General features: G+C 36.0%; 1 protein-coding gene across 2 annotated transcripts in view; it reads left to right on the forward strand.

Annotated features, from left to right (window-relative positions):
- Window positions 1–25,463, forward strand: part of QKI (QKI, KH domain containing RNA binding) — a 154,240-nt gene that overhangs the window by 14,044 nt on the left and 114,733 nt on the right. For both annotated transcript variants that reach the window (XM_084261434.1, XM_084261435.1), the window contains exon 2: window positions 21,487–21,629. In XM_084261434.1, coding sequence (XP_084117560.1) covers window positions 21,487–21,629 — 143 coding nt within the window. The remainder of the gene's footprint in view (window positions 1–21,486; window positions 21,630–25,463) is intronic.

A 25,463-nucleotide genomic window follows, 5' to 3' on the forward strand; every position in this document is an offset into this window, starting at 1 on the left:
AGAGGGGGAGAGGGGTAGAAACTACTGTTCTAGACTTCATATCTGACAGTTTTTCCTGTGTTTTCATTAACTGCGATGTTCTCTTTATGAATGAAGAATATTCTCATGTAGCTTACAAATAAAAATTAGAAATTTTTACTTTTAAGTATTTTCATTAAAAATAAAACCTTTGTGTTTTAATAATAAATGTAGTATAAATGTATTTTAAATTTTGTCAGGAAAAATAAAATCAGTATTTTGTTAAAAAGTCTGTTATCAGAATATTTCCATTTACTGATGGAATATGATGGTTGTCATCATGCAAACTCACATAGGGGAATTCTTCAATGCTGATTGTTGCCTGTCTTCTGATACCTGTTGGTATCATACAGAGCCCTTTCCTTAATAGTAAACTACATTTTGGTTAATTCTATGGATTCTGACAAAACGGTACTCCCTTCACTCATCATTGTTTCAGTTAGAAAAGCTCTGATCTCAGCTTTTACTGTAGTGGCAAGAGGTAAACACTGATGCTGCGTTATCTTATCTAGTTGATAATTTCATCTAATAGTCCCGGAACTTGATGTGCCAGTTGTTAAATGCACCGGGCCATGAAATAATCAGAACTTGAGCTTGCAAATACCAAGCTATTGTTTCCAGTAAAGTTGAGTTGAAATCAGCTTTCTGTGCTGCATTGCAGTGGAGACCAATTAATTACAGTGTGACAGGGTGCCATTTTTTATTGCTGAAAGAAAGTTTCTGGTCTTATTCTGCATTATGAACAAACATTTGGCCATCTTGGTTGAAATTTAAGTTAATCGTATAGACAAATAGGCGAAAGAGCCTTCAGTTGTTTAACTTTGATTCTTAGAGTTCGTGTTTATGAAATGGCTTCTCGGATGATTTCTCTAATTTACATGCCATGTAATGTGTCCATTTTATTAATCATTGAAGTCTAGATGGCACTTTCAATTTATTTTATGTGACCCATCTGATATGGTGCAAAACATATCAGTTCTGTGAGATTTCATAACTTCTGATGTGTGCCTGTGATTTACTTAATTTTTTAAACTCTGCCAGTTAAATATCAAAGGCTTATGCTTTGTCTTTTATGCCTTTGTCAAGGCATGTAAGAGTTGACCAGAACAGTGTTACTACTATTTCCAGTATTATATTCATGTATGTGGCCACATAAAGTGAAATGAGTTAAGAAGATACCCTGCAGGATATCCTCACTGTTGAGATATATCACCTTTGTGTGAGGTACTGTTTGCTTATCTCAGAGTATTTTTGAAAAATGGAGAAATGTATCTTTTCAAATGTAACATTAGTTAATACAACTGAGTAATACTTAAGTAATCTAACAAGAATTTAAGTCATACTGTGCTTATAGATTACTTACCTCTAATACAGCTATTTCATGTGCTAAGACGACATTCTTGGGCTTTTTTTACTAGACTGTTAAAGGCTTAATATTTTTAATTGCTGATTGCATATGATATTTTATTGCTTTACTGTTTTTTAATTAAGCACAAACTAACTTCCATGCATCGTAAAGATTTGTCACGTGGCTTTTATTTACCTGTTATTCCCATTGGTAACTATCACTTTGCTGCTCTGTTTCCGATAGTAGATAGTGATTTAAAGTACAAATTGGATATTACATCCTACTTAACTGAAGCAGCATTTATGAAGATAGGGCATTTCTTCTCATCCTTAGTGGTGGGCGACATTGATACAACTAGTGTAGCTTTTTTGAACTGTATTCGCTCCTCTGACTTCTATGTCAAGAGGTAGTGAATGCTCAGGTTTGGGGTTTTTTTTGAGTACTTTTCAGGCTTGCCCAAACACTTTTAAGGTCATGTTGAGGTGGTAAAAATCACTACAAATCTGAAAACAAAGTTTGTAGGAAAGAAAAGGACATTTAATATGGCGAGAAAATGTATGTTAAAAAATTGCTGTAGAGTGCTTACTGAAAGATGCAGATGTTTCAAGACTATATATTGTAGTAAGGAGTGCGGGGTGTATGTGAAGGGACAGTTTATATGAGGACTGATTTTGTTCTCAGAAATGTTTTGATTAATGCAAATAGAGAAGTTCAATGCCAAAGGGTTTGTTTTTAATCCATTGACTTCCAGAAACAATACAGGAGGTAATGGTGGCTTTTACTGAAAAAGTTGAACTAGAGGTGTACCACCTCTGAAGAACTTCCTCTGAGCTATATCCGCTGTTAGGGCTTTTTCATGTGAGTGATAGGTCCTTGCATTACATTGGAGACGCTAATGCCTGAATGGATGTGATGGCTGCCTCGGAATGATGCTGCTGTTAGCAGTGAAAAATGTCTTCCTTACGATTCTTGTGCAGCAGGCCATGGAGTGCAGCACATTTTTATAATAAAGGTGATGAATTTAATCGCAAACTGGCAGCCAAATGGAAATTGCAGACCTTGATACTGGGAGAAAATTGCCTATAAAGCAACTCCTGAGAGAGCAGGCTTTAAATTTATCCACCCATTTCGACATTGAGGAGAACATAGGAATTGCAGGGTATTTTGCTTGGCCTGTTTAGTTCAGATGGATGATACTTCAGTCTTCCTTTATTTAAGAACTAGATACAGTGTTGTGAATTTTTTTTTTTTCTTATTAAATAAAAAATGACCTTGCTGCTTAAACTTGGTAAGGCTTTTTGGAAAAACCTGGTCCTTTATTAGCTTGAAATTTGTTCCTGTTACAAAATAGGACCTAATATGCATAATTAATTGGAACTTATCAGCTGCTTCACAGATTGCCCCTTATGTCAGATTTAACCCTAATGTGGCTTGAGATTTGAAAGAAAGCATTTCCATGTGTTTGAAGGCTGTTTGCAGCATTACGCTGATGCGAGACGCAATGCCATAAATGATTTGACTGGTCTTGAAATCCCACTGGAAGTAGGATACTTTTCTCTAATAGTGTGTAACATAAATTCTGCTAGAGGCAGTACATTTTTTAGGATCTCTTACTTTTGGTAGTGCCAAATGCTGGTGTTCTTCCTATGTGATAGCTAGGAACTGAACTTAGAAATATGATTGATTCCCATGTGTGATAAGCACTATACTAAAAAACCCCAAAACATTCCTTATGGAGCTTGCCAACAGATGATATGCTTATCATCTGTTTGTAGAAATAATAGCAAAGAAAGAAATTTAGAAGTACTTTATTTTATTGGACACTTACCTGAATGGTCCTTACCGCAACAGTTTTGGACTGCTCTTGTGGGTACTTTGAGTTGATCATAATTCAGACAGAATTAAGAATGAATAGCATTGGATTTTGTCAGTGTTCTTAAGGTGAAGAGAACAGGGTACTTAATGGCAAAAATGGTATGGCATTTGGAACAATCTGATAAGGATATTATTTCAAATATTTCATTATTCCTGTTTCTGGACTTAAATCAGAAGTATGGTCTGTATTGGGATGATTCTCTTGGTTATATGGTCCCTAAGGTGAAATTCCTAAAGGTAAAATATGGCCTAATTTCTGGGGACACATGAAGAATCTTTAGCAAGTACGTGAAACAGGAACTGGTCATTTCTTGCTCTGGATATAACTGTTTGGCTGTTTAGAAAATCAAACCTGTTACCAATCCTTTTTTGTTGTTGTTTGTTTGTTTTTGGTTTTGTTTTGGGGTTTTTTAGCAAAGTAAAGCTTCCTTGGAGGTAGTACTCTTTATTAGCACAAGACACAAGGATTACCAGGTACTTGCGTGGTGGGAACAGTTGAGCAGCATCATTCTGGTAGAGCTCGGAAGTGTGCCACATGCTATTGCTGTAGTTGATTCCTTTGCTTAAAGCTTAGATTTGTAGCAAAATGAAATGAATGGTTAACAAGGTCTTGGATGTGTTTAACAATTTTTGATTATTTTTATTTTTCTATAGAATATATGTTTATTTTTCTATAGAATATAGAAAAAATATAAAATTTCTATATAATTTATATAGAGTATGTTTTCTATTCTGTTAATTTTCTGAGACTGCAGTAGATTCAAATTAACACATTAGTTGGACTTCCATGCTTTGTTGTAAAAGGGACCAACTTTTCCTTAGAATTCTTATTTTACCACAGGTGGACAAGTTCAGATGTATGCAGGCATAGAGTTAGCTAGGTGTAATTTTCATTCCTATTCCTGTACTTTATATTGCCTTCTGAACTGGTAAGTGTTTAAAGGTGTCCATTCAATAGGAAAGATCAAATACAGGTCTTGGGTAGAGTTGAAACAGGACTGCCTATGCTTAGTTAACAGAAAAAGAGATTATGTTAACCTATTTATTACAAAATAACTATAGGATTTATATTTACTGGAAAAGCTTTGATGTAAGTTATGGAAGATGATTTTGAACCAATTTAGTAGCTTGATGATGCAAAAAGGAGATTGTTGCTTGGGCAGGTGTCTCTGTTACTTCCTTTCTGCTAATTCTAGCATTCAGTGATCTGTTTCAGCTCAGTAACCTGGAAGAAAGCTAATCAAGCAAAAAAAGAAAATGTACAAAGAGTCTTTTGCTCGATTAGTGAGTGGAATTGGTTTACTAAGGCAGAGCTGGTGTGAGAGATGTTAAGGAGCTACGCAGCTGTGAGATGGCAGACAGTCTTCTGTCACTAGCAGTGTGATCGGTAACTCTACTTACCCGTCAAAGGAAGGAGAATTAGTATAGAACTCCTGACTCTATGGGGCAATGTTCTTCTGATTGTCCAGATTTCTGCTTTCTTCTGCTTTCTGTGTATATATAATTTGAGGTATGTATACATTCTCCTTTCTTTAGAGTACTGAACTTTCTGGTAGTGTCATGATTTTTTTTCTCTGCTTTTTACAGCTTTCTCAAGATTTGTAATTGTTTTTTGTGATGAGTGGTGTGCTGCCTTACTAGCTGTGCAATTTTTTGCTTTTGTAAAGAACAGGGATAGTTTCATGCAGCTCACTGTGATAGTTCTGTGGATCTTTCATTTGCTTGGGATTAGCCTTATTTCCACTGTTATTCCTGTTGATTAAAAATCTGTGTTGACTTAAACTTCTGTATTGCCATTCATCTTTCCTAAGTTTTAGATTAAAACCAAACAATCGTAAAACCTAAAACCCAAAATAATAGCTTCCTAAAAATGAGTTACAACTGGTGTTACAACTAGTGTTAAGACATAGCAAGACTGTCAGCTGTAACATTTTACTCTTGATAAAATGTCTGATTAATGCTCTATTTTCTTGAAGCACTGCTGTAGATCAATTTTTCAAGTTAATTTTTTCCTACTGACATTTGTTTATATTGCATGTATCAACACAAAGGAGTCATAGAATCATGGAATCATAGAGGTTGGAAGGGACCTCGAGAGATCATCGGGTCCAACCCCCCTGCCAAAGCAGCTCCCTATGACATATCACTCAGATAGGCGTCCAGGCAGGTCTTGAATATCTCTGGAGAAGGAGACTCCACCACCTCCCTGGGCAGCCTGTCCCAGGGCTCTGTCACCCTCACTGTGAAAAAGTTCTTCCGCATGTGGGTGCGGAACTTCCTGTGCTCCAACTTGCAGCCATTGCCCCTTGTCCTGTCTCCACAGACCACTGAAAAGGGGCTGCCCATTTCCCCCTGCATCCGCTGCTTAAGATATTTATAAACACTAATTAGGTCCCCCCTTAGTCTTCTCAAGACTGAACAGTCCCAGGTCACTCAGCCTTTCCTCATAGGGGAGATGTTCCAGGCCCTTAATCATCTTTGTAGCCCTTCTTTGGACTCTCTCCAGGAGATCTCTGTCCTTTTTATACCAGGGAAAAATGCCCATCAAGGAAAGGGGGAGGGAGGGCTTTCTAGCTTCTCAGTTTTTCTGTATGTGTGCACTTAGCATGTATGGTCTGTTTCTAATGACCGTGATTTCCACTGGCATTTATCTCCTGTAGTTGTGTAAAGTCCTGTTCCCAGTTGGGGAGTATTGTCTCTGTTATAATTACATCAAAATGGGTTTCCTTTTGTCACCTTTCTTTCATCAACTGTGGGCCTCACTTTGGATTATAATAAGGGAAGCGGCTTGGTTTACTTTCTTTATGCTGTTCGTCCTATCTTTCCTTTATCTTTGTCTAAACTGTTATATGTTTGTTTTTTTTCTTTTAAGTCTATCCTTGTAACCCAGTATATTGTGCTGACTACTTTCACCTCATTTTTCTACTTCCCTATACTGATACCTACATTGCAAGCTTTCAGAAAGAGCTTTTTCTTGAGATAAGGCATGAGATGCTCTGTACAGTGCCCAGTACAAAAGCTCTTGATGCTGTTAAAAACTTAAAGTGAAGACACTCTGTGTCTTTATGAATTTCTTATTTATTTGAAACTTTGACATGTGTTCTGTGCTGCTCACTCTCCAGTAGCAACCATTGTTTTATTTTCAGCATGCTCTGAATTTACTCACATAAGCTTTGCCTGGCAAGCTGAAATGTATTCAGCATGTACCCAGTCTGTTTTGAATAGTAATTATAACTAGAGTTGCTACTTGTATTTCTAGTTCCCAGCTACGCTATATAGAGCTTTATAAATTTTATCTAGAGTGCTTGTTGGTACTTTTCAAGAACACTTTATGGTGTGATAGTTTGGTTCCATTTCCTATATGAAAATCATGTTGAAATGACTTTTTTTTAAGTGTCAGTGATGGATAGAGGACTCAGGAAAGCTCTTCTGTGCTCTTCTGTTCTGTGGGTTTTTTCTTTTTTGGTTGTTGTTTTTTTGGTGGTGGTTTTTGTTTTGTTTTGTTTCCTACACAGCACAATGTAATTGAAAGCAGTCAAGCTTTTGTCAGATGTTCTGCAAGTCTAGTGGCAGGAGGGGATTGGCCATTTCGTATACTTTTTTATTTACCCTTCAGAGATAATTTCAGCAGAGAATTGTTTCCCCTGTAGCCTGTATATGGGAACAGCTGTGTGAAAGAGTTAGAGAAAAGAGACAGAGACTAGGAGAAAATATAAGCCTGAAGGGCTATTTCAGGTTTTAGCTGCTTTTGTGCTCAGAGCTTATAAAAAAACAAGTCTTCAATGTTAAATGGAGGAAGAAAGTGAAACTCTCCTGCTCCCATTCGATACAGTAGCTGTTAAAATTTTATTTCCCTTCTGATAATGTGGCTTCAGCTATATGCCATTAGTAGTTGTGCTTGGCTGTGATTTAATGAGCAGTGGTTCATCTGCTTGGGCAGAATACAGTTCTGGGCAATTAATGTTGGAAGAAGTAGTGTAAACTTGCGTGTAGCTGAGGCCTTATCTTGGTTCCATTTTGATATCCTGTATTTAAAGTTGAAATACATCTTAGCATGGTGGGGGTGGTTTTGAGTGGGAGACTGGAGCATTGGTTAGTGGGTTTTGGGTTGGGTTTTGGTTGTTTCATAAGATGAACTATGAAACAAAGTTCAGATAGTGACTTTATGGGCAAGTAGAAGTGATGTTATTTTTCACAGAAAAGTCTAGGACTGAACACTCATACTAAAAAGATGTATACTGCTAATACGATACTAATAAACTGAATGCTTTTGGTGTGTAAATGAAAATCATGTTTCAGCCATCCAGAATATGGGTGTGTTTCTGAAGTATATGAATTATGTAATGCAAAGCTGCAGATACGAACTCTGGAATGTGCTGTGCTGTCATTCTTGTACTCATTTGGAGTGGTTCTTATACAAGTTATGATGAAGGTTGCATTATGTATTCCACTGAATGATTTTGTGTTTTATGTAACTTTGCAGAATTGCCTAAAACTTGTCATGCCAAGTGTGTGATTTAGGCCGAACTATACCAAAAGTTTTATTTAAAGCAGTGAAAAAGTTTTCAAGAACGAGTATGGGGAAGAAGCATTTGAAAACAAAATACGGATTCTGTAAGGAGTTTACTCTGAGATGTTGCTAAAGCAAGTCCTTTTATCGTTTTGTTAGCAGTCTGTCTCTCTCATGTGAGATGCACCATATATCTGCATTTGGGCACTTGAATGTCTAAAAATAATATCCTGTTATGTGCTGCACATTCATCTAATTTCTCTTATTGAGCTATCTTACCATGAGTAGGGCATGATTTAGTCCAACCTGAGAAGGCCAGGTTGCAGCTGTCAGTTTCTGTGGATCTGGGGAATGGACTTGAGGGAACAGACTAGACTCACTTTCCTGTGCTGTGAGCAGTTGGTTTGCTTTCTTCTGAAATCTCAGCATTTAAGAAAGATTGTTTTATTTTTTTTTGAAAATCCCAACAAACAATTCAGGAAGATGATGTGTTTGAACAAAACAAAAGAAAAAAGACTGGAGATGTAGCTGACTCTCATAGTTTGTAGACTGTTTGAAGGTGTTCCAGAATGTTTAGTGGGAACTAGAGCTGACTGAATAACTGAAGAAATTATGGATTGTGTCTTCCATAGGTTAAAAATTGGATTTGGGTTCTGGAGAAAAGATTGTTTGAAAGTAGGAGAAGGTTTGGGATGAGCAAGATAGGCAAAATATATGTCTACTAGAGAAAACTGCTTTCCAGAGTCTGGAGTAAACCCAAAAGTTTGGAGTCTTGCCATGTCTTTGCTGTCAGGAAGTATCTGTAAAACCCAGAGGCATATTGTCTCATTCCTCCTCTACTACTGGACAGTATCTTTTTCTGCTTGTCAGTTAATACCTTATTTCATGTGGCAGAGGTCTTTGAATGTAAAAATGCCAACGTGGCTGACTGGTCAAATTTAGCAAGTTGTCAGACATGAGTACAATTGTTTTGTGGTGGTAAAACTGATCCATAAGATGCAAACAGATGAGGACTTCCAGGCAGGAAGAGTGATGTTTCTGATACTGGGGGATTTCAGGCAGCAGTTCTTGGATTTTTTTTTTTTAATTTATTATTTTTTGCAGAGGAGTAAGAACTGAACTGTCTTTGTGAAAGGTGTAGTATCCAACCATCTTGCTACTGGATTTGAGTGACTACTACAGGTGACCTGTAGAATAATGATGAGCTTATTAATGAAACAAAGGATGAGTGAGGCAAAGGAAGAAATGACCATACTTTTGCTTCAGGAACAGTAGTCACGATTACCTGAAAACTTGTCAATTATCTTCAGTACATTCATTAACATATCTGTTGTTTTGTTATTGTGCTCTATTTTGCTGTTTTGAAGTAAACTTGTATGAACAAAGAAAAATCCACCAAACAAAGGAATTGTCTATCCAGAGAAGATTTATTTCGTAAGGTTCCAAATGCTTATTAACAGACACTCATGCCCTCAAATGCATTGTAAGGTCATGTTTCCATTTTTGGTAAAGCATTCTACAAGTGTATTCAGTTTTCAGCTTAGATGTTAAACATATGTACTTGAGTGTTTTATCAAATGCTCAAGCTTGGGATGTGGATTCTAGAATCAATTTCCAAGTGTCTTGGGTAAAAGAAAATCATATTTGCAAGCACTGCCTTTGATATTTTTATGCAGTTCCATGAAATTTTTCATAAAGGTTTACTTCCCAGAAAAGTGATTCCTTCAGAAATAGACCAAGACAGTGTATGTTTATTTACATGGAAAGAAGTGTTGTGCTTATTCTTGAAGGTTGTATCTTACTGGTGCAAGGCATGGCTTAAATATCTGGTAATAATAATATTTTCTTTTTGTGTTACTGATTAGTAATAATCATAGAAGTCTGAAGGATTATTTCCATTAATAATGGCATTTTTGCTATGTATCTTGGAATCAAGGGTATACTGAAAACATTGTAGTAGTACCCAAGTAGCTAGATTGTGCTACTTGAAGTTAGTAATTTATCAAGTAATGCTAACCTCTTCACCTTCCTGAAGTCAGTGCAATTTCTGTCTTTTGAGGAAAGGCTTTGAGTTTTTTATTAGGTTTTACTTCAATGCTGTTGTGACAGCCTGTATAACCATGCCACTTGCAATATTGTGGCAAAGTGTGTAAACTGCTTTTGATGTAACTTTACAAAGATGTCTTCAAGGTAGTTTGGACTTGCACTGATCAAATACTGTGAGGGCAGTTTTGTCTAAGGCTACCTCGACTGTCAGGGCCCAATGTTACATTGTATTTACAAGTATTGTTTGTAAAATGGAAGTGAAGGATGATTGGAAGGCCTAGTCCAGCCTATTTTATTCTGATTACTTACAGGAGTAAGAGTAGTATCTTGAACCAGATATTTACTGCTGTTTACAGTGTAGGCAGGTGGCCTGTGGTCTCATTCTTAGTGGAAGATCCATTAATGCTGGAAGGGAATGAGCGTGGTTCTGTGTTTATCAAAATAAGAGTCCAGCTATTAGTGCAAATAACGTGATAGTTTTGTAAGCAAGTATGGGTTCATCGTGTAAAGGAGTAAAAAGATTGTGAGTCTACCTATACCTCTGATAGTCAATGGGATCTTGTCATAGTATAAAAATATTCAGTGGGAGTTTTCTCTAGTTGAAGAACTTTACTTTTCTTGAAGGAAATAAAACTTTGAAAGATGGGCGAAGTATGTTGTAACATACCCAACTGCAAATCAGGTTGAACTTTGTTCACTGTTTGTGAACGATATTAAAATAGGGCAGATAACAGCTAGTACCTTACACTGCAGTAAAAGAAACCTAAAATGTTCTTATTACTCACTTTGACAGAGGTTGATGCTTTAGTAGTAGTTGATTCTCTTCATTAGAGTTTTGCTGGCTGTGCATGTTTAGAAAAAGTTAGTTGCCTTGCTGATTTCCTGCCTGCTGGTAATGTGTTGAGTCAGATGGCTGAACTAATGCATGGTACAAAAGGATGGATAACAGTAAGATTAGTAAACTAATATGTCGCTTCAGTTCAACTTATGTTCAAGCCTGGAAAAATACTCAGGTTTAGTAAAAATGACAAACAACCTATTTTTCTAACCTTGAAGTTAGACCTTATTCATGTCAGATTTAGTTTGACTTGCCAGGTTTAAATTCCCTGGAGAACCATGTTTACGTAGGTATATTTATCTTTTGGATATTATTCAGGTGTATGTATTTGCAGGGAATTCAGTCACACTGATACTATTTTTTCCTAGGTTGAGAAAAAAGAGCAGCTTTTCAAAGCTGAATGGTCATCTTAATCACTTCAATGTGAGATTGAAGTTGTTTGACAGTTGTAATAGAGGAACTCGGTGACAGTTTTTAAGCACAGCTATTTTCTGTATGTACTACCTAGCATAAATACAAGCATTTTTTTTAACCTTTCAACACTTCTGTTAAAGTATTTAATGATACTACTAAAGTTTTTTATTTGTATTTCTCATATAAATTTCAGTCACTGCTTGTGCTCTTATAATGAATTACAATTTTCAGTACTGTAAAAGTATACTTACTGTATAAGCAGTGTTCTTAATGGATATTCTTCAAGATTATTCAGCTCACCCTTTTTGAGGTTGTCCATCACCTTTGGTCAACCCTTTAATGAGTTCTGCTTTTAGCACTGCTGCTGTCACTTTGGTTTAGCTTATACCTTGAAGAGCTTTTCTAGGTATCACCATTTCTTCAGTTAAATTCCATGCAGAATGCTGCATGGGAAACTTGGTTTAGCACTGCTCAGTTTTCATAGCTACTGTGTTAGCCTAGCACAGCCTAACTTTGCTAAACTCACAGTGCGCTTCACAGACTTTCATGCCAGTATTTTAAGTTGAGCATTCCTGACTAATGTGTCTGGCTGAAATATTTATTCTGGAACTGAAATTTCAAGCCTTTTCCTGCATTAGTACATCTTGGTTATTTTACTTCCAACTCAAGAGTTTCTAGTTTTCTCTTTTCAACATTTGTATTTGACCTCTTTGGTTCAGATGACCTTTTCTAAGAAGTCACCTGTTTTGAAATCTAAACTTAAATAATTGTTGTTCTTTTGGTCGTTCAAGGTTTATAACTTGATTTGATGATCATCTGATTTAAAGTCTTCTATGCTTCCTAAAGCAAAATTTTGACTTTCTTAAATTATTCTTAAAATAATTTTGTATGTTAGCTCATCAACATTGAATAGATAAATTACCCTATGCAGAAATATTTGACTACTCGAATATTAAGAATTGATGTCTGTGCTATTTAACTTAATGAAGGCTAAAAGATATGGTGGACATGTATAATTTTTTAAACACAGATAGTTAATACCTAATTCAAGGCTGTAGTTTGGTCAGCTTGGCTACCAAATTTCTTAAGCTACCAGTGTTGCTTATGTATCTGGTTAAGTAGAGATTGTGATTAAGTAGAGGATTTGTTTATGTACTGCCTAAGTCTGGGAAGTCTTCCAGTACTTAAAAGCTAGTCTGAAGTTGGATAGTATATCTTGATAATGTATTTAATATCAGAGCAGTCCAATAATTAATGTATTTCATGTGGTAGATGACTAACTTGTCAACGTCAGTGTTGAGACTCGTCAACCCAAAATTGTTAGTTTCTTGGTCTTGTGAATAAAATGCTGACAAAGCCAGGGTGTGATAGGTAGCACTGTGTTTCAAAATGGGGTAGCATTTCTGCTGCACATGATCAAGTTGGTTTGGTTTTTTTTAAAGTAAATTGGGAGTGAGAGGTTCTAGTCAGTTCTTTTCAGGATGGATTTAATTTCAGTTCAAGTGATGAAAGCTGTCGGGTCAGCCTCTTATGAAATAGCACTTGCTAAATATAGAGACACTGCTTTTACAAACACTGTAATAGGTTTGTTTTGATATGCTAGAAGATTAGAATTGGAGTTGATCACTTTATAACTCAATCATTTGCTCATGATTAAGTATGTCTCAGTTCTTAACTAGTGGTCACAGTTATTTTAGATATCACAAGTAGCAAAAACTTGGTGCCAAAATCCACATTTTTAGGATTATAAAGTGTCTTCATTGACATCTCAATAGCAGTATATTTTTTTAAAATAAAGAATGCATAATGTTAATTCTTCATGACTCATGAGCTAACGCTGACCAATTTTTTTTTCCCCTTTAACTCACTGACTTTAGTACTTATGGTCCAGACAGCTAGCTTTCTTAAGTGTATCAAGTGATGGCTGCATCCATATACTGTAGAAGATTCAGTTTATGGCAAGGAAAAGACTGATACAAAACTATGTGAAAATTTGACAGAGGGCATAGGGTATGTGTCTTTACTTTCCAACAATTCCTTAAATACTTCATATTCGCTACAAAGCTTTGTGCTCCCCCAGTTTGCCTTTGTATGTAGATCATGTGGGAAGATGACTTTAAAAGAATAAGTAAAACAGGGAGAAGAGTCACACTGATATTCCCGTGTTAGTGAACAGTTAATTATTTTTGTATGATGGTGGACAGAAAAAAATGCCCTCCCTTGTCTCATATAAAAAACCCAGAGTGCATTAACCAATGGAATGTTTCTTTGTAATTGCTGAGTCTGTGGAGGGTGGGTGTGGATGGTTTGCAACAGATTGGGAAAATAACTTGCCTGTACTTTATGTTATTCTTTGTAAATGGTGAGTGTTAAGATGCACATTTGGAAAGCAGGAAAGAAGCTAGTAGTGCTGATGTTTAGTTTTTTCCTGTAGGGGTGGGGGTGTTTTTATAATCGTTTTCACTGTTTGATTTCTTGTAAGTTCCAGGAACAATCATGATTGAAATTTAGGTAACTTCATCAGAACATTAATTCTCTACTGAACTCCAAAACTGATTCTTTTTGAGGTCTCAGCCAGGAATTTATTTGAATTAGTCTGTTAGGTGACTTCATAGTTACTATGTCAACATAAATATAATTTATTTCATAAGCTGAAGATACCAATAGGATTCACTCTGTTGTGAATGGATGATTTACAGAGAGCAAGGAATAGTGTCTGGGTGGAGAAGGTCCATTGCAGACAAGTCAGACTGCGTTGTTCAGAAAGAGAATTTGAAAAGCAGACTGTAAACTGAGGTAAAAGACTTGTATTTAAAAAAAAAATACACATCTGAGGAACTGAAACCATGAAGCTCTATCTGTTAGAGGTGATATTGTTATGCTGATGTTTTTAAATAGCGAAAATGAAACAATAGTGTTACATCTCATGGAATGGGCGGGTCCTTTATTTCACTTTGATGATGATGATGATCAGTAGCTTGTAAAGAATTGTATTACTGCTGATTCTCTTTCATCAAAGATGTCCAGGTCGTTTATTGTTACAGTTAGCTTCCAAGCATTAGATTCATGATACCAGGTGTGAAAACCAAACACCTCGAATATATTCATCATCTTGATGTACACATAACTCTGCTCTTGTGATAAATAGTAATTAAGCCTGGTAGGAATGTGAGCCACAGAATTCTGCTTCAGCAGTTGTGCCATGCTGAGAGACTTCATCAGTAGAAAATATTTTGAAGAGTTTGATAATGATAACCAAACTCACCTTGTAAGGAAGTTTTGTAGCAAGCAGAACATGTGAGTTCATTTACTTTAACTGAGTTATTGTGTGAGTTTGATCTAATGCTGAAACTTAAGAAAAAGAGAAATACTCTGGATTTGTTTTCCCGATTTTTTTTTTTTTTTTTTTAATGCTGACTTTTAAAACAATTTTCCTTGACTCTTAAAAGTTATTGTAGTTGTACTGCTTTCTGTCAGCAAATTACTCACCTCAAGAAGCTTTCAGTTTTATGAAGTTCCTCACTTGGATGTGGACGGGTAGTGTATGTCAGTTGCTGGATGTGACTTAAGATACCAAGTAGACTACTGAAAGGCTTATTCAGCATTCTTTTTAGGAACTTCAAAACTGATTTTTATGTTGAAGATTTTAAGGGTTTTTTTTGTGTGAAGTACTGGGATATGAGGAGACACAGAACTTCATTTTAAATTTACAGTTTTTGGGTTTACCAAGAAAATGAGACTGTATTTAATGTTCTTATTTTCTTAAGTGAAAGAAGTTTGCTGGCAAATGCAGTGCAGGTTGACAGACTTTTGATCAGAGGTGTTCTCGCTGTTCTGATATACCACTGTATTAAATAACATAAATGCAAGTTTGTGGATGGAAACGAATGCATGACTCTTTTAGATTTGCCAGTTAATTATGTCAGAGTTCAGTGTCATCATGCTCTAAACCAAAACTGCAGATGTACTGAAATTTGTCAAGAGCAGACAATCTTATCAGCTTTGATGCTTGATTATGTTTGTCTAAATTTGGGCTTTTTTACATTGGTTTCTGAAGAAAAGATGATAGGAATCTTGTTTGTCCGATGCCCGTGCTTTTCACTGATTAATAGCAGGGGGTGGGTAGAGTAAGTGCTTGCCAACGTTTTAGTCTGTACGCCAATGATGCATGTGGGGTGCAGGACCATGTGGCACAATATTAAAAATGACTTGTTTTTTTGCTGGCGTTTGCTATTTGTGCTGCATCAGCAATAGTAGCAAACAGCACTGGTGTTAACAGTGAAGACTGTTAAAATTGTGATGAATAAAACCAACAATTTCTTTGCCAAGTAAGCATACTAAAGCTGCTAGATTAGAAAACACATGAGTTGCAATGTTCCACCAATAATAAAGCACTTAAAAGCTTTCTGTTGACATTTATACAAAGAGAACAGATGAGTGTGCTCTATTTGGTTTTGAAGTCAGTTTGATGCAAACCTTACAACTGCCCACAACAGAAGGAGTTTTGCAGACTACTCTTGCAAAAAGAAATGACTGAATTTTGATACTGAGAGTGCTGACAAATTGCTGAAAGTGCTGCCCACTTATCATTGGACTGACAGTTTAATCATCGAAAGTGTACTGCTAGATTGGGCTCAGAGGAACAAAGGAGAAGAAACTAGAGCTTTCCAAGGCATTAAAAGATGAATTGAAGTTTGAAATGCAAACACTTATTTCTTTGTGGGTGGGGGTGGGGTATGTGACACTGGTGGCTGACTTGTATGGCATATTCTGAGTGGTGGTGTCCAGAACATACAGATACTGTTTTTCATTTCTTCTGGAAGTGCTGATCAAGTCAGTGCATAAATGGGACGGTGTCACTTTCAAGAGAGGCTATAATCCACCTGTCTATTATAGATTTAATTTTTTTTTTTAGTAAGAGCAGAATATAATAGTTACATACTTCTTCTGCTTTTACTTCTCCTTTCTTAGTTAAATTTTTCAGGTTCTTAGTTTACAGTATTGTTGGATGCTGTGATGGATGCTGTGCCTTTTATAAAACAAACTGGTATCTAGTTGCAGTTGTCTCATTGAATGGCAATGGTTTAATGGAACATGAGATGGGTTGACTGCTTGGATAAACCCTGCATCCATATTCAGTGGATTTGCATTCCTCAGTGTTAATTTTACATCTGTATGTGAGAATGTTTGTAACCTTCATTTACTTATTTGGGGAACTATCTGTTTGCAAAACAACTGTTGCTTAAAAAGTATCTCTTAAATTCCTAAACTGATGGTCTAGGAGCAGTTGTGGACAATAAAAATGTTCTATAAAAACATGCAGCTTTTTTTGCATTTCACATTAAAAAAAAAAAATAATTAAACTTCATAGTAGTAAAGAACGAGAAGAGACATAGTTCAGTTGTTTTCCCTGCCTGCCCCCTCAACTCAGTGTGTTATGATCTTGTGAATCTGAGTGGACTACTAAAGTTGTTTCTGATTTGCTATCAGAATTTTCCCCTTTTCACAAAAAAAAATACTGTGGAAATATTGAAGGTGGTATTAATACCTGCGTTCAGTGCCATAGTCTGCAGGAAGCAAGTTGATTGTATGAATTAACTTTTCCTGTCAAAATACATAAAATCATGCTGTATGTAAAGACATTTGGTGTCATCGATATTTTTGGGCGTAACTTGATTTCTGTGAGAAAGTGGAAGACTGAAACTGAATGTTCTATGCATCACTGAGATCCAAGTACTGTACAGACTTGTAGCTATATGAACTGCTTTTCTCACCGTACTGTTTTGATTTTTAACTTCAAAAAAAATCTCCTTTTTTTCATAGGGAAACTAGCTTGTGACTGAGAATCTTTTGAGTGGAGCTTTGCTTCCTTAAGAAAGTGTGTGACTGGTGTTATAAGATGGTTAGTGTTTTGCCTCATTCTGAATCACTTACTGATTGTGGCTGTTGGTTTGTTCCACCCCCATTTGCTGTGTATTGTAAAAATGAAGAATGATAGATAAGTGGCTCTTCTGTGAGAGACACTTGTTATTTTCTTGAGTTTAAATAATTAAATTCTGTGTGGATTGATGGCTTAATGTTGCGTTCGTCTATGTTCCCAAGTCTGAGACTGGCATCAGTTTAGCTTTGTTCAAACGGCTTTAGCTAAATTGGAGCAAATTGTTAACGCCAGAAGATTTGTTTCAGTTCTTCAAATTCTTAGTTCTAGTTTAAAATGCAGTGAGGAGCACGTGTGCTCTAAGTGTCCAAGTCTGCTCTTCTTTCAAAAGATAAAGCACTATAATTTAGAAGAAGCTTTTATGATGAGAAATTCTGAAGGTGTGGGCACTGGCGATAAGGGTGGTTTGCAACTCTGAAACTGATGGAGCAGGAAGCATTTGAACCTCTTCAATGATTTTTCTACTCTGAGTACGCTAGTTGAGTGGTTTACATAAACCCCTTTTACCTTGCAATCTAGTAGTCTTAAACACATCTGCAGAGTCTTCCTTCCTCTCAGGGAGTGATAATTGACAGATGAAAAGCAATAGCTTCTTGGTGGTTTCTAATGTGATGACAAACATTCGTCTGAACACAGTCTTTGTGTTCAAGAGGGAAGAATACTTTATCGTTAAAGTGTCAGTGAAGAAATGAAAAAAGTACATTCCTGTAGGCAAAGGTAGTCAGTATAAACAGTGTGTCTTGCTTCAGATCGTATATTAGAAAGGTCTTAGATTGAAAAGTACTATCTATAGATGAAGGAAGCAGAGATTACATTACCTCAATAGTTTTCCAGAACAAAGAAAAAAGTTCTGGACCATAATATGTATTATTGCCACCACGTGACATCCCATATTAAGGGGGAATGAGCTATTCAAACCAGTTGTCTTTTGTTGAATCTGAAATTCCACTGACCTGCTGTGAGTGCACAAAATTAATAATTTACTGCTAAACTTGTTACGTAAAATGTGCAGATCATAGTATTATTAAAGGGGAATGATGTGGATTTTGAAATTCTTATTGATTTCTGCTTCTACCCTAGAGATGGGTACTTAGATCTTTCCAAAGAGAGGCCTACTACTGCATTTGCAGGACTCAAAAGCTCTAGAGGTGTGATGAAGCTTTTTTAGCCATATCTACTATTATAATTAAAAACCTCTCCTTCCTAACTCTCTCTTAAATCCCTAGAGTGTTCTACAACATAATTACTGCTGTGGTGTTAAGACAGAAGTAAAATAGAACTGTACTTAGATCTTAGCTTTGAAAGTAAAGCTTTCCTTATTTTTACATCAGTTAGCTTTCTGTGAGATACGATGTAAAGAATTGGGAATGTGGAGGAGCTAAATCCTCGTAAATGAACTTGGGAAGTGTGATTTTCTTGAAATACATGCCAAAGAAGCTTTTCAGAAAGGAAGGCGAGTCGTTCGGTGGTGTGTAAGAAATGCTGTGAAATTAATCTAAATGAAAGGCTGCTTACTAGAGTTTCTCTTATTTTTAATGGTATGTCTATTCAATGGTAAAAAAGTAAAAGGTGTGCTTTGAGGATGTGACCTTCCTACTTTTGTAGTGGTCCTGTCCTCACGTTTTTCAAATATTTCAAAACAGAATAGACCAGGTACTTGTTAGAAGTGAAAGAAGAGTAGAGCTTTTAGATTTTCTAACATGCTGCTGGTGAGGCTTTCTGGAATCTTACTGCACTTCTGGTAAACTCTTCAGGGAGGTGTGTGTAACTGCTTAAAGTGAGTGGCAAGGTTGCACTATACAGAAGTGACTAGAAACCTGAATTCAGTTTAATGGAGACAGTAAGAAGAAAGATCGTCTTCAAAATTCAGTACTTCAGTGTGGATTCTTGTTGAGACACAAGAGCCAGGTATCAGAGAAAGCTGCTGTTAGTAATAAAAGCAAAAAAAATCTTGAGGATGATTTTTCTATTTAGGAGAATGTGTGTGGTTGTCTGGGCTAACAAGTTGGGAAGGAAGGTAAGTGCTGTGTACCCAGTTAGAAGGGAGAGAATGAGTGAACTGGAAATATGATTGGATTATTTTATAATTTAAGCAGTAGTCCTTCAGTCTTCCTGAATACAAAATAAGTGGAGAGGGAGGCCAGTGTTTTATATAGAAAGGGAGTTTGGAGACCTGATCAGCAGTTAAACAGAGCATACATGCTTGTTATTTCACCATGTGCTTCTGAATGGTTTTGTTTTTTTTTCTGAAGTCTTAGTTGTAGCTGGCTATCCCTGCCTTGATGTTTGCCAGTGTTACCAGTGCCTTAAAAACCTACATATGCAAAGAAAACTACATTTCAGGTGCCTGGCCTACATTTGAGGCATGATGCATGGTTTAGGTTCCGTACAAGCCAGAATTCAGTGTTAGTCCTCAAGTCAGCTAATCATACTGTCTGTGTGTGTTCTGAGTGTTTGGCTCTACAGTGTCACAGATGTGACGTATGAGTATTTGCAAAGGAAAGATCAAGTCTTACTTCTTTCCCGTGAAAACAAGGATGTCTGATGTCAGTGATGATATTCTACATGAAAGATACAACTAAAAATGAAATTTTCAGTGCAACTATTCTGTAGCTGCCGAATATAAATAAAAATGACCATGTTGCTACTTACGCTTCAGTACTTCGGCAGGCTGCCTAGCTTGTTTCAGTGTAGTGTCAGTTAATGGAAAATCTGAAGAGAATGAAAAGGAAACAAAGTCTGCCAAAAGATAATAATATTTGCTCAAAGAGATGTGCTAAAGAATTGCTTTATATACTGAAGCCAGTATAAATATGGCTTGTAGTTCTGAAGATTTTGTGCCTGATGCTAAAGTTGTCAGCGTAGAGGCAGCTGTGGGTTTTGTCCTTGAGCTGTGATTATATGATGGTGAAATTTGTGTTCTCCATCCTAAACAGGTGTTAGCCACCAAATCGTCATATAGTATACATGATTGAGTATGTCAGTTTCCACTGGAGAAACAACTTGTTCTTGAATATGCAGTGTAAGTTTGTTAGAATTAATTCAGACTAACTCAGTTGGAAATTAGGTCTGCTGTGTTTCAGAGATATTTTTTTTTTGTTTTGATGGGAAAGCTCCCATCCTCTGCTAGCTCTTCAAGTGGTGAGATCTCAACTATAAATCATTTGCCAGAGAAGAAATTGATTATGAAACAGAGGTTATATTCATCTCTCGTCTGCTGTTAGAGTTTCAAGTGACTTGTTTCTGTGGCTTCCTGTTGTCAGATGAAACATCAAATTTCTGGTTTCAATTGCATTTTATTATGAAGATTTTGAAAGCAGTTGTAGTAATAAGTAAAAAAGAGGAATTTTTGCTTTATAGCACACATTATCATGTCTTAATGCTGTGGGGACTGCCCAAATGGTAGTTTTCCGTTTGGAAAGTAATAGGTGAATTTTAAGTAATTCTTTAGTGATACTGGAATCATTGAGGAAATTTTATACTAGTTAGGATTCCATAAATTATGAAACGTGGGCTTTTGTATTATTATAGCAGCAATTTAAATACGGGTTTGGCAGTTCTATAAATGAAATACAAGCTCTTGTTAAGTGTGGGTTTTTGTTAAAGAAGAGAAAGCTTAGAGTCCATTCTCAGATTGCTAGTTTAGTGAAACTAACCTGCATTTTTAATGATCTTGTTTATAACTTATCAGCTGCATCTTGCAAGTAAAAACCTCCAGGTATGGGTGCTAGAGCTGTAATGGGTAGAAACAGTGCTTGTGGTTCCACTTGTGATATTCCCTGGTGTTGTCAAGGTGTCTTTCTTTACTTTGCAATGAAGCAGTAGGACATTTGGGTGTATATAGAGGTTGCCCAGGTCTCATGGTGCCATACTTGTCTTCATTTTTTCATTCTCTCTCTGGGGGTAGTCAGTAGAACAATATTTACTAGTTTGTTGTCACACCACGTACTCAGTAACTGTACCCTTGAGTTGTCAGATTTCTCATTGTCGAAAGATGCACCATTTCATTTCCAAATGCTATAGTTACTCTCACAACTAACAAATAGTACTGTGTAGATGCATTTTAATAGTTTTTGTTAGGTATAGATTTTTTCTTTCTAGATGCTTTATTATAAAAAATGTGTAAGAGAATGTTTTTATACAACTCTTAATGATGTAAGCAATCTTGTAAATGTTCTAAGGAGCTGCACATAATTTTTACTTCAGTAGTTGAATTCCATAAACAGGATGAGTAGGCAGCAAATTTACAGCCATGAAGAAAACATTTAAAGCTGGTGCTGCAATTTAAAAAAAAAAGACACCCCACCCCCCCAAACAAACCCACAAAACTCCCCTAAACAAACCCAGAATAGATTGTTCTTTCACATTACCATAATGTTCTTGAAAAGAGGAAGAAAAATTACATTAGGACTTGGGAAAGATGAGAAAGAGAAGATTGTCATGCAAGATTATAACCTGTTACTGTATTTAATTCCTAATATACGTTTTTCCCCCCACAGAAATTAGCAGAGTACGGAAAGACATGTATAACGACACATTAAATGGTAGTACGGAGAAGAGAAGTGCAGAATTACCAGATGCTGTGGGACCTATTGTACAGTTACAAGAGAAACTATATGTGCCTGTAAAAGAATATCCAGATGTAAGTATATCTTTTTAGTCCCTAAATTATTTTTTGATCCTTGTGGTCGTCTTTAAATGTAAATTTTATGTGATGCTACCCTTGGATCACACTGAATTGCCTTTGACAAGATACTTTATAGGGAAGCAGTGTATTTTCCACTTGGTGGCTTGATTTATAGTGAGTGTGAGTGGGAGAAGGTTGTGTTAAATACCAAGATAACATGCGTTATAGAGCCAAGATCTGAATTATCTGAGACACTATGTAGTGAGCTTTGTGAGGGAAGTAGTTCCTGGGACAATGTTTTTCCTTCATAACATGTCTCCAGGAGTTAGTTAAAGAATCCTTAGAGGCCCTTTAGAATGTTCAGAAGGCTGTACTTAATATAAATTACTGTCTGTCCCATACCTGTGTAACCAGTTTTGCTGCACACAGAAGTGTCTTTATCTTGGTGCTGGTTTCTTCCCCCTCCAAGCAAAGCTTCTTCCTTGCATGACTGTGTTATGTTCTGCATTGGGTGTTCTGTTCTATTGTACACCTACTTTTTGAGTAAGAATGGCTTCGTTTAGCTAGAAGAGCTATTTAGAACTTCTGTGGTCTGAACGGTTTCTTAAAATTGCTTGGAAAAAAATAGTCCTGTCAAAATTACCACAACCATTTTAATTGGCAAAATAAGAAATTGTGTTATTCCTCCCCAACAGAATTTAGAGGTCCAGTTGCAGGGGATGAGTGCAGGGTCCAAATGAGGCATTTGCACATTGAAATGGTATAAAGTGGAAGAAAGTACAGAACAGCAAAAAGTCAAAGTAACACTTACTTTTTTTTATTGCTTTTCTTTGTATCATTAATTAAATGAAGCTCTCCAAATTGAACTTTATTGTTTTTAATGCTGCTTAGAACATACAGGCCTCTCAAAAAATCTTCGTTGTGCCATACTCCATCAAGATTAAGTGCAAGTCATTATTCAGAACATTTAAACAAATGTCTCTTCTCCCTTTTCAGTTTTCAGAGTTGTTCTGTTGCTTTTGGGTTAAAATACCTGTACTGGGGAAAATGTTCAAAGAATTTGTATTGGCAGTAAGGACATCGTTTTTTGCCTCTTCCCTTCCATTTTTCTTCCACACTAAATAAATGCAAACATGTATCTATGTACATATATGTACATGTATAGATATCCCTGCACCAAAAACGATGATTCTTTTGAAACTCCTTGGAATTACAAATTTTTGAGAGGAACAGCATTATGCAATTATTCTGTCAAGTAGCTCTGTACTTCAGTGTGTACATCTTAGAGTTATATTGCTTGTTGGCTTTTAAAAACATAACTTAGTTGTTGAAGTCTTGGGTTTATAAACTCTACAGTCCAGCCTTTGCGAACAGTTGCCTAAGTGGTTGGCTGTAGTTTTTACAGAATTTGATGATGCTTTCCTGTACCTGGATCATGAAATAGGAGGAAGAAAAAGTGGTTGGATTTCCTATAATTATTATTTTCTTCTGGAAATCAGGGGTGGAGTAGCCAGTTAATTATCACATCTAATGTAAATAATTAGCAGCTTGTCTCTAGTTAAAGCACTTGTGTAATTTTAGGTGTACAATTTCTTTAGCTACTGCTAGCTCTTTGTGTGCTTTCAGAAGAATGCCCTTGAAGTGGTCACTCACTGATTTTAATAAATTCTTCCAGCTTTGTAAGTTGGAGGCTAGTGATTTGTATGCATGTGACCTGGAATAAAATGCTGGTTGGTTTTTGTGAGGTGATACAAAATGTTTGCTAGGAAACATGATGGTTTCTAGCACTGTAGTGGTACTTGAAGCTTCATTGGGTAGCCAAGCCCAGCATTCTTTGTGCTCCCTCCTGTATATATATTGTCTGTATTTGTTCTTACCAACTCAGGATAGGGTCTACACAGCCACAGTAATTGGTTAAGCAACAAGAATATACCCCTACATTAACAAAAAACTGTTGTTTTGTATGTAGGCCCTTTCTAAGATCTTTCTGCAAGTTAGAATTTTGGAAACCTGCTTTGTGTTTAGGCTAGTACAGCGTTTAGAAGGTCTGGAGTACAGTGATTCTGACTTGTCTTTAAAAAAAACCTGAAAATTTCACTTAAAAAGATCTAATTCCACCTGTAAAGATAACTACATTGGAATCACAGAGTGTTACAGGAAACCTCTTACTCATATCTATCAGTTGATTTAATTGTTATCAGATACAGGGAAGACATGCTGTGCAGACTATCAGAGTGAGTTTATCAGATAAATCAAGTTAGTTCTTTCTATTGACATCATTCTTTTCCTACTAGCAATCATGTATACCTTAAAAAGACACAAAAATGGATAAACTTAAAGATTGTTCAGTGACTGGAACACTCTTTTCAGAGTGACCAAATCACAAGTTTTCTGATGTGGATGTAGTAATAACACAGAAAAGAATAATGAGCAAACTTCTGTTATGTTCTAATAAACTTTTATTCTGGTAAATGTTTTGAAACAAGTTGACTGTAGTGAATTCTGAGTAGTACTATAGTGCTATTTTGTGCACAGAATCATAATTTGAGACATCAAAATAATTATCTTCTATAAGTTAAGCAAACTAAGGTTTTATATAGGTGTATATATAAATATACGTTCATGTATAAAAGAAACAAGTACATTTTCATACCCTACATCACTTCAGTATTACTGTTTTACTGACTTGTGAGTACCTATACAGAGGAAAGAATGTATACAATTGAATTAGAAAGCTAAAATAAATATATAGTCTCTTAATAATTGAGGGGTTTATATGGGTGTATATTGAGTATTTTTATTTTAAGACCATAGCTGATGCAAGTTTCAGAAAAATCTATTTTTTTGAAAGTTGAAACAACCTGTAGTTCTTAAACACCAACTGTGTAAAGCTTGCATTTTTACTTCTGTACTAGTAGGTGGAAAATACACAAAAATCTTGCTAAAGGATAACTGATTCCATAAGCATGTTGTGCTAATAAAGAGCATTTTTTCATGATGTAATCACAATCTGATGAATTCTGTACCTGTTGGAGTGGTCTGTTTTCTGGCCCATTATTTTTCCATTGCAAGCTACAGGAATGCAGTTACATATATAGGTATATTATTTTCTTCTAACACCTTGGAAGGTGTTAGATCTTTATAGAAATTTTAGTTAAAATCTCCCATTTAAGACTACTTAGCTTTTCAGAACCATGTATCTGCTCCTAAAACTTGAGAGTGAAATTGTGCAGAAGGCACCTAGAAGGTGAAATTCCTTTAGCTGTCCATAATTTGCCCTACAGTTATAAGTATGTTCTCTCTAAAGTTAAATCTTTGTACGCTCATTCAAGTCTGTGGTGTTACAGTGTGAAGGCATTTCCAATTCACAGAGAAATATCTTCCATCAGAGATTAAAACAGTAAGAAGAAAAGATGTCAGGAAAATTATTGAGCACTTAAGGAGCAGAAGCATGTAGGATATGCTGTTGTTTGTGGGTGAATAGTTAATAGTCTTTAGCATTTCTTATGCTTCAGATAAATGATTAATTTTCTTGAATTTCCCTAAAGAGCTGAGACTAAACTTTCTGTCTGATATCAATTTAAACAGTTTTTGGAATTAGCACCTACAAATGTTAGACTGAATAAATGTTTTTCTATTATAATCATGGCTTTATTATTAATAAGTACCCTGTTAGCTCTGATTAATGTGAAATTCTCTGTTGGAACTCTTCTGTGCCTCTTCAGTAAAAATGTAAGAACTCGGTAATTATCGCATCTAAAGTAGCATGTCCTTTGAGTATACTGAAGCTTAAAGGCCAGCAGTGATAAACAGCTTGTGCCTAGTTTCTGACCATTTTAGTTAAAACTG

Source organism: Gallinula chloropus (genome assembly GCF_964237585.1).
Source record: "Gallinula chloropus genome assembly, chromosome: 3".
Lineage (NCBI taxonomy): Eukaryota > Metazoa > Chordata > Aves > Gruiformes > Rallidae > Gallinula > Gallinula chloropus.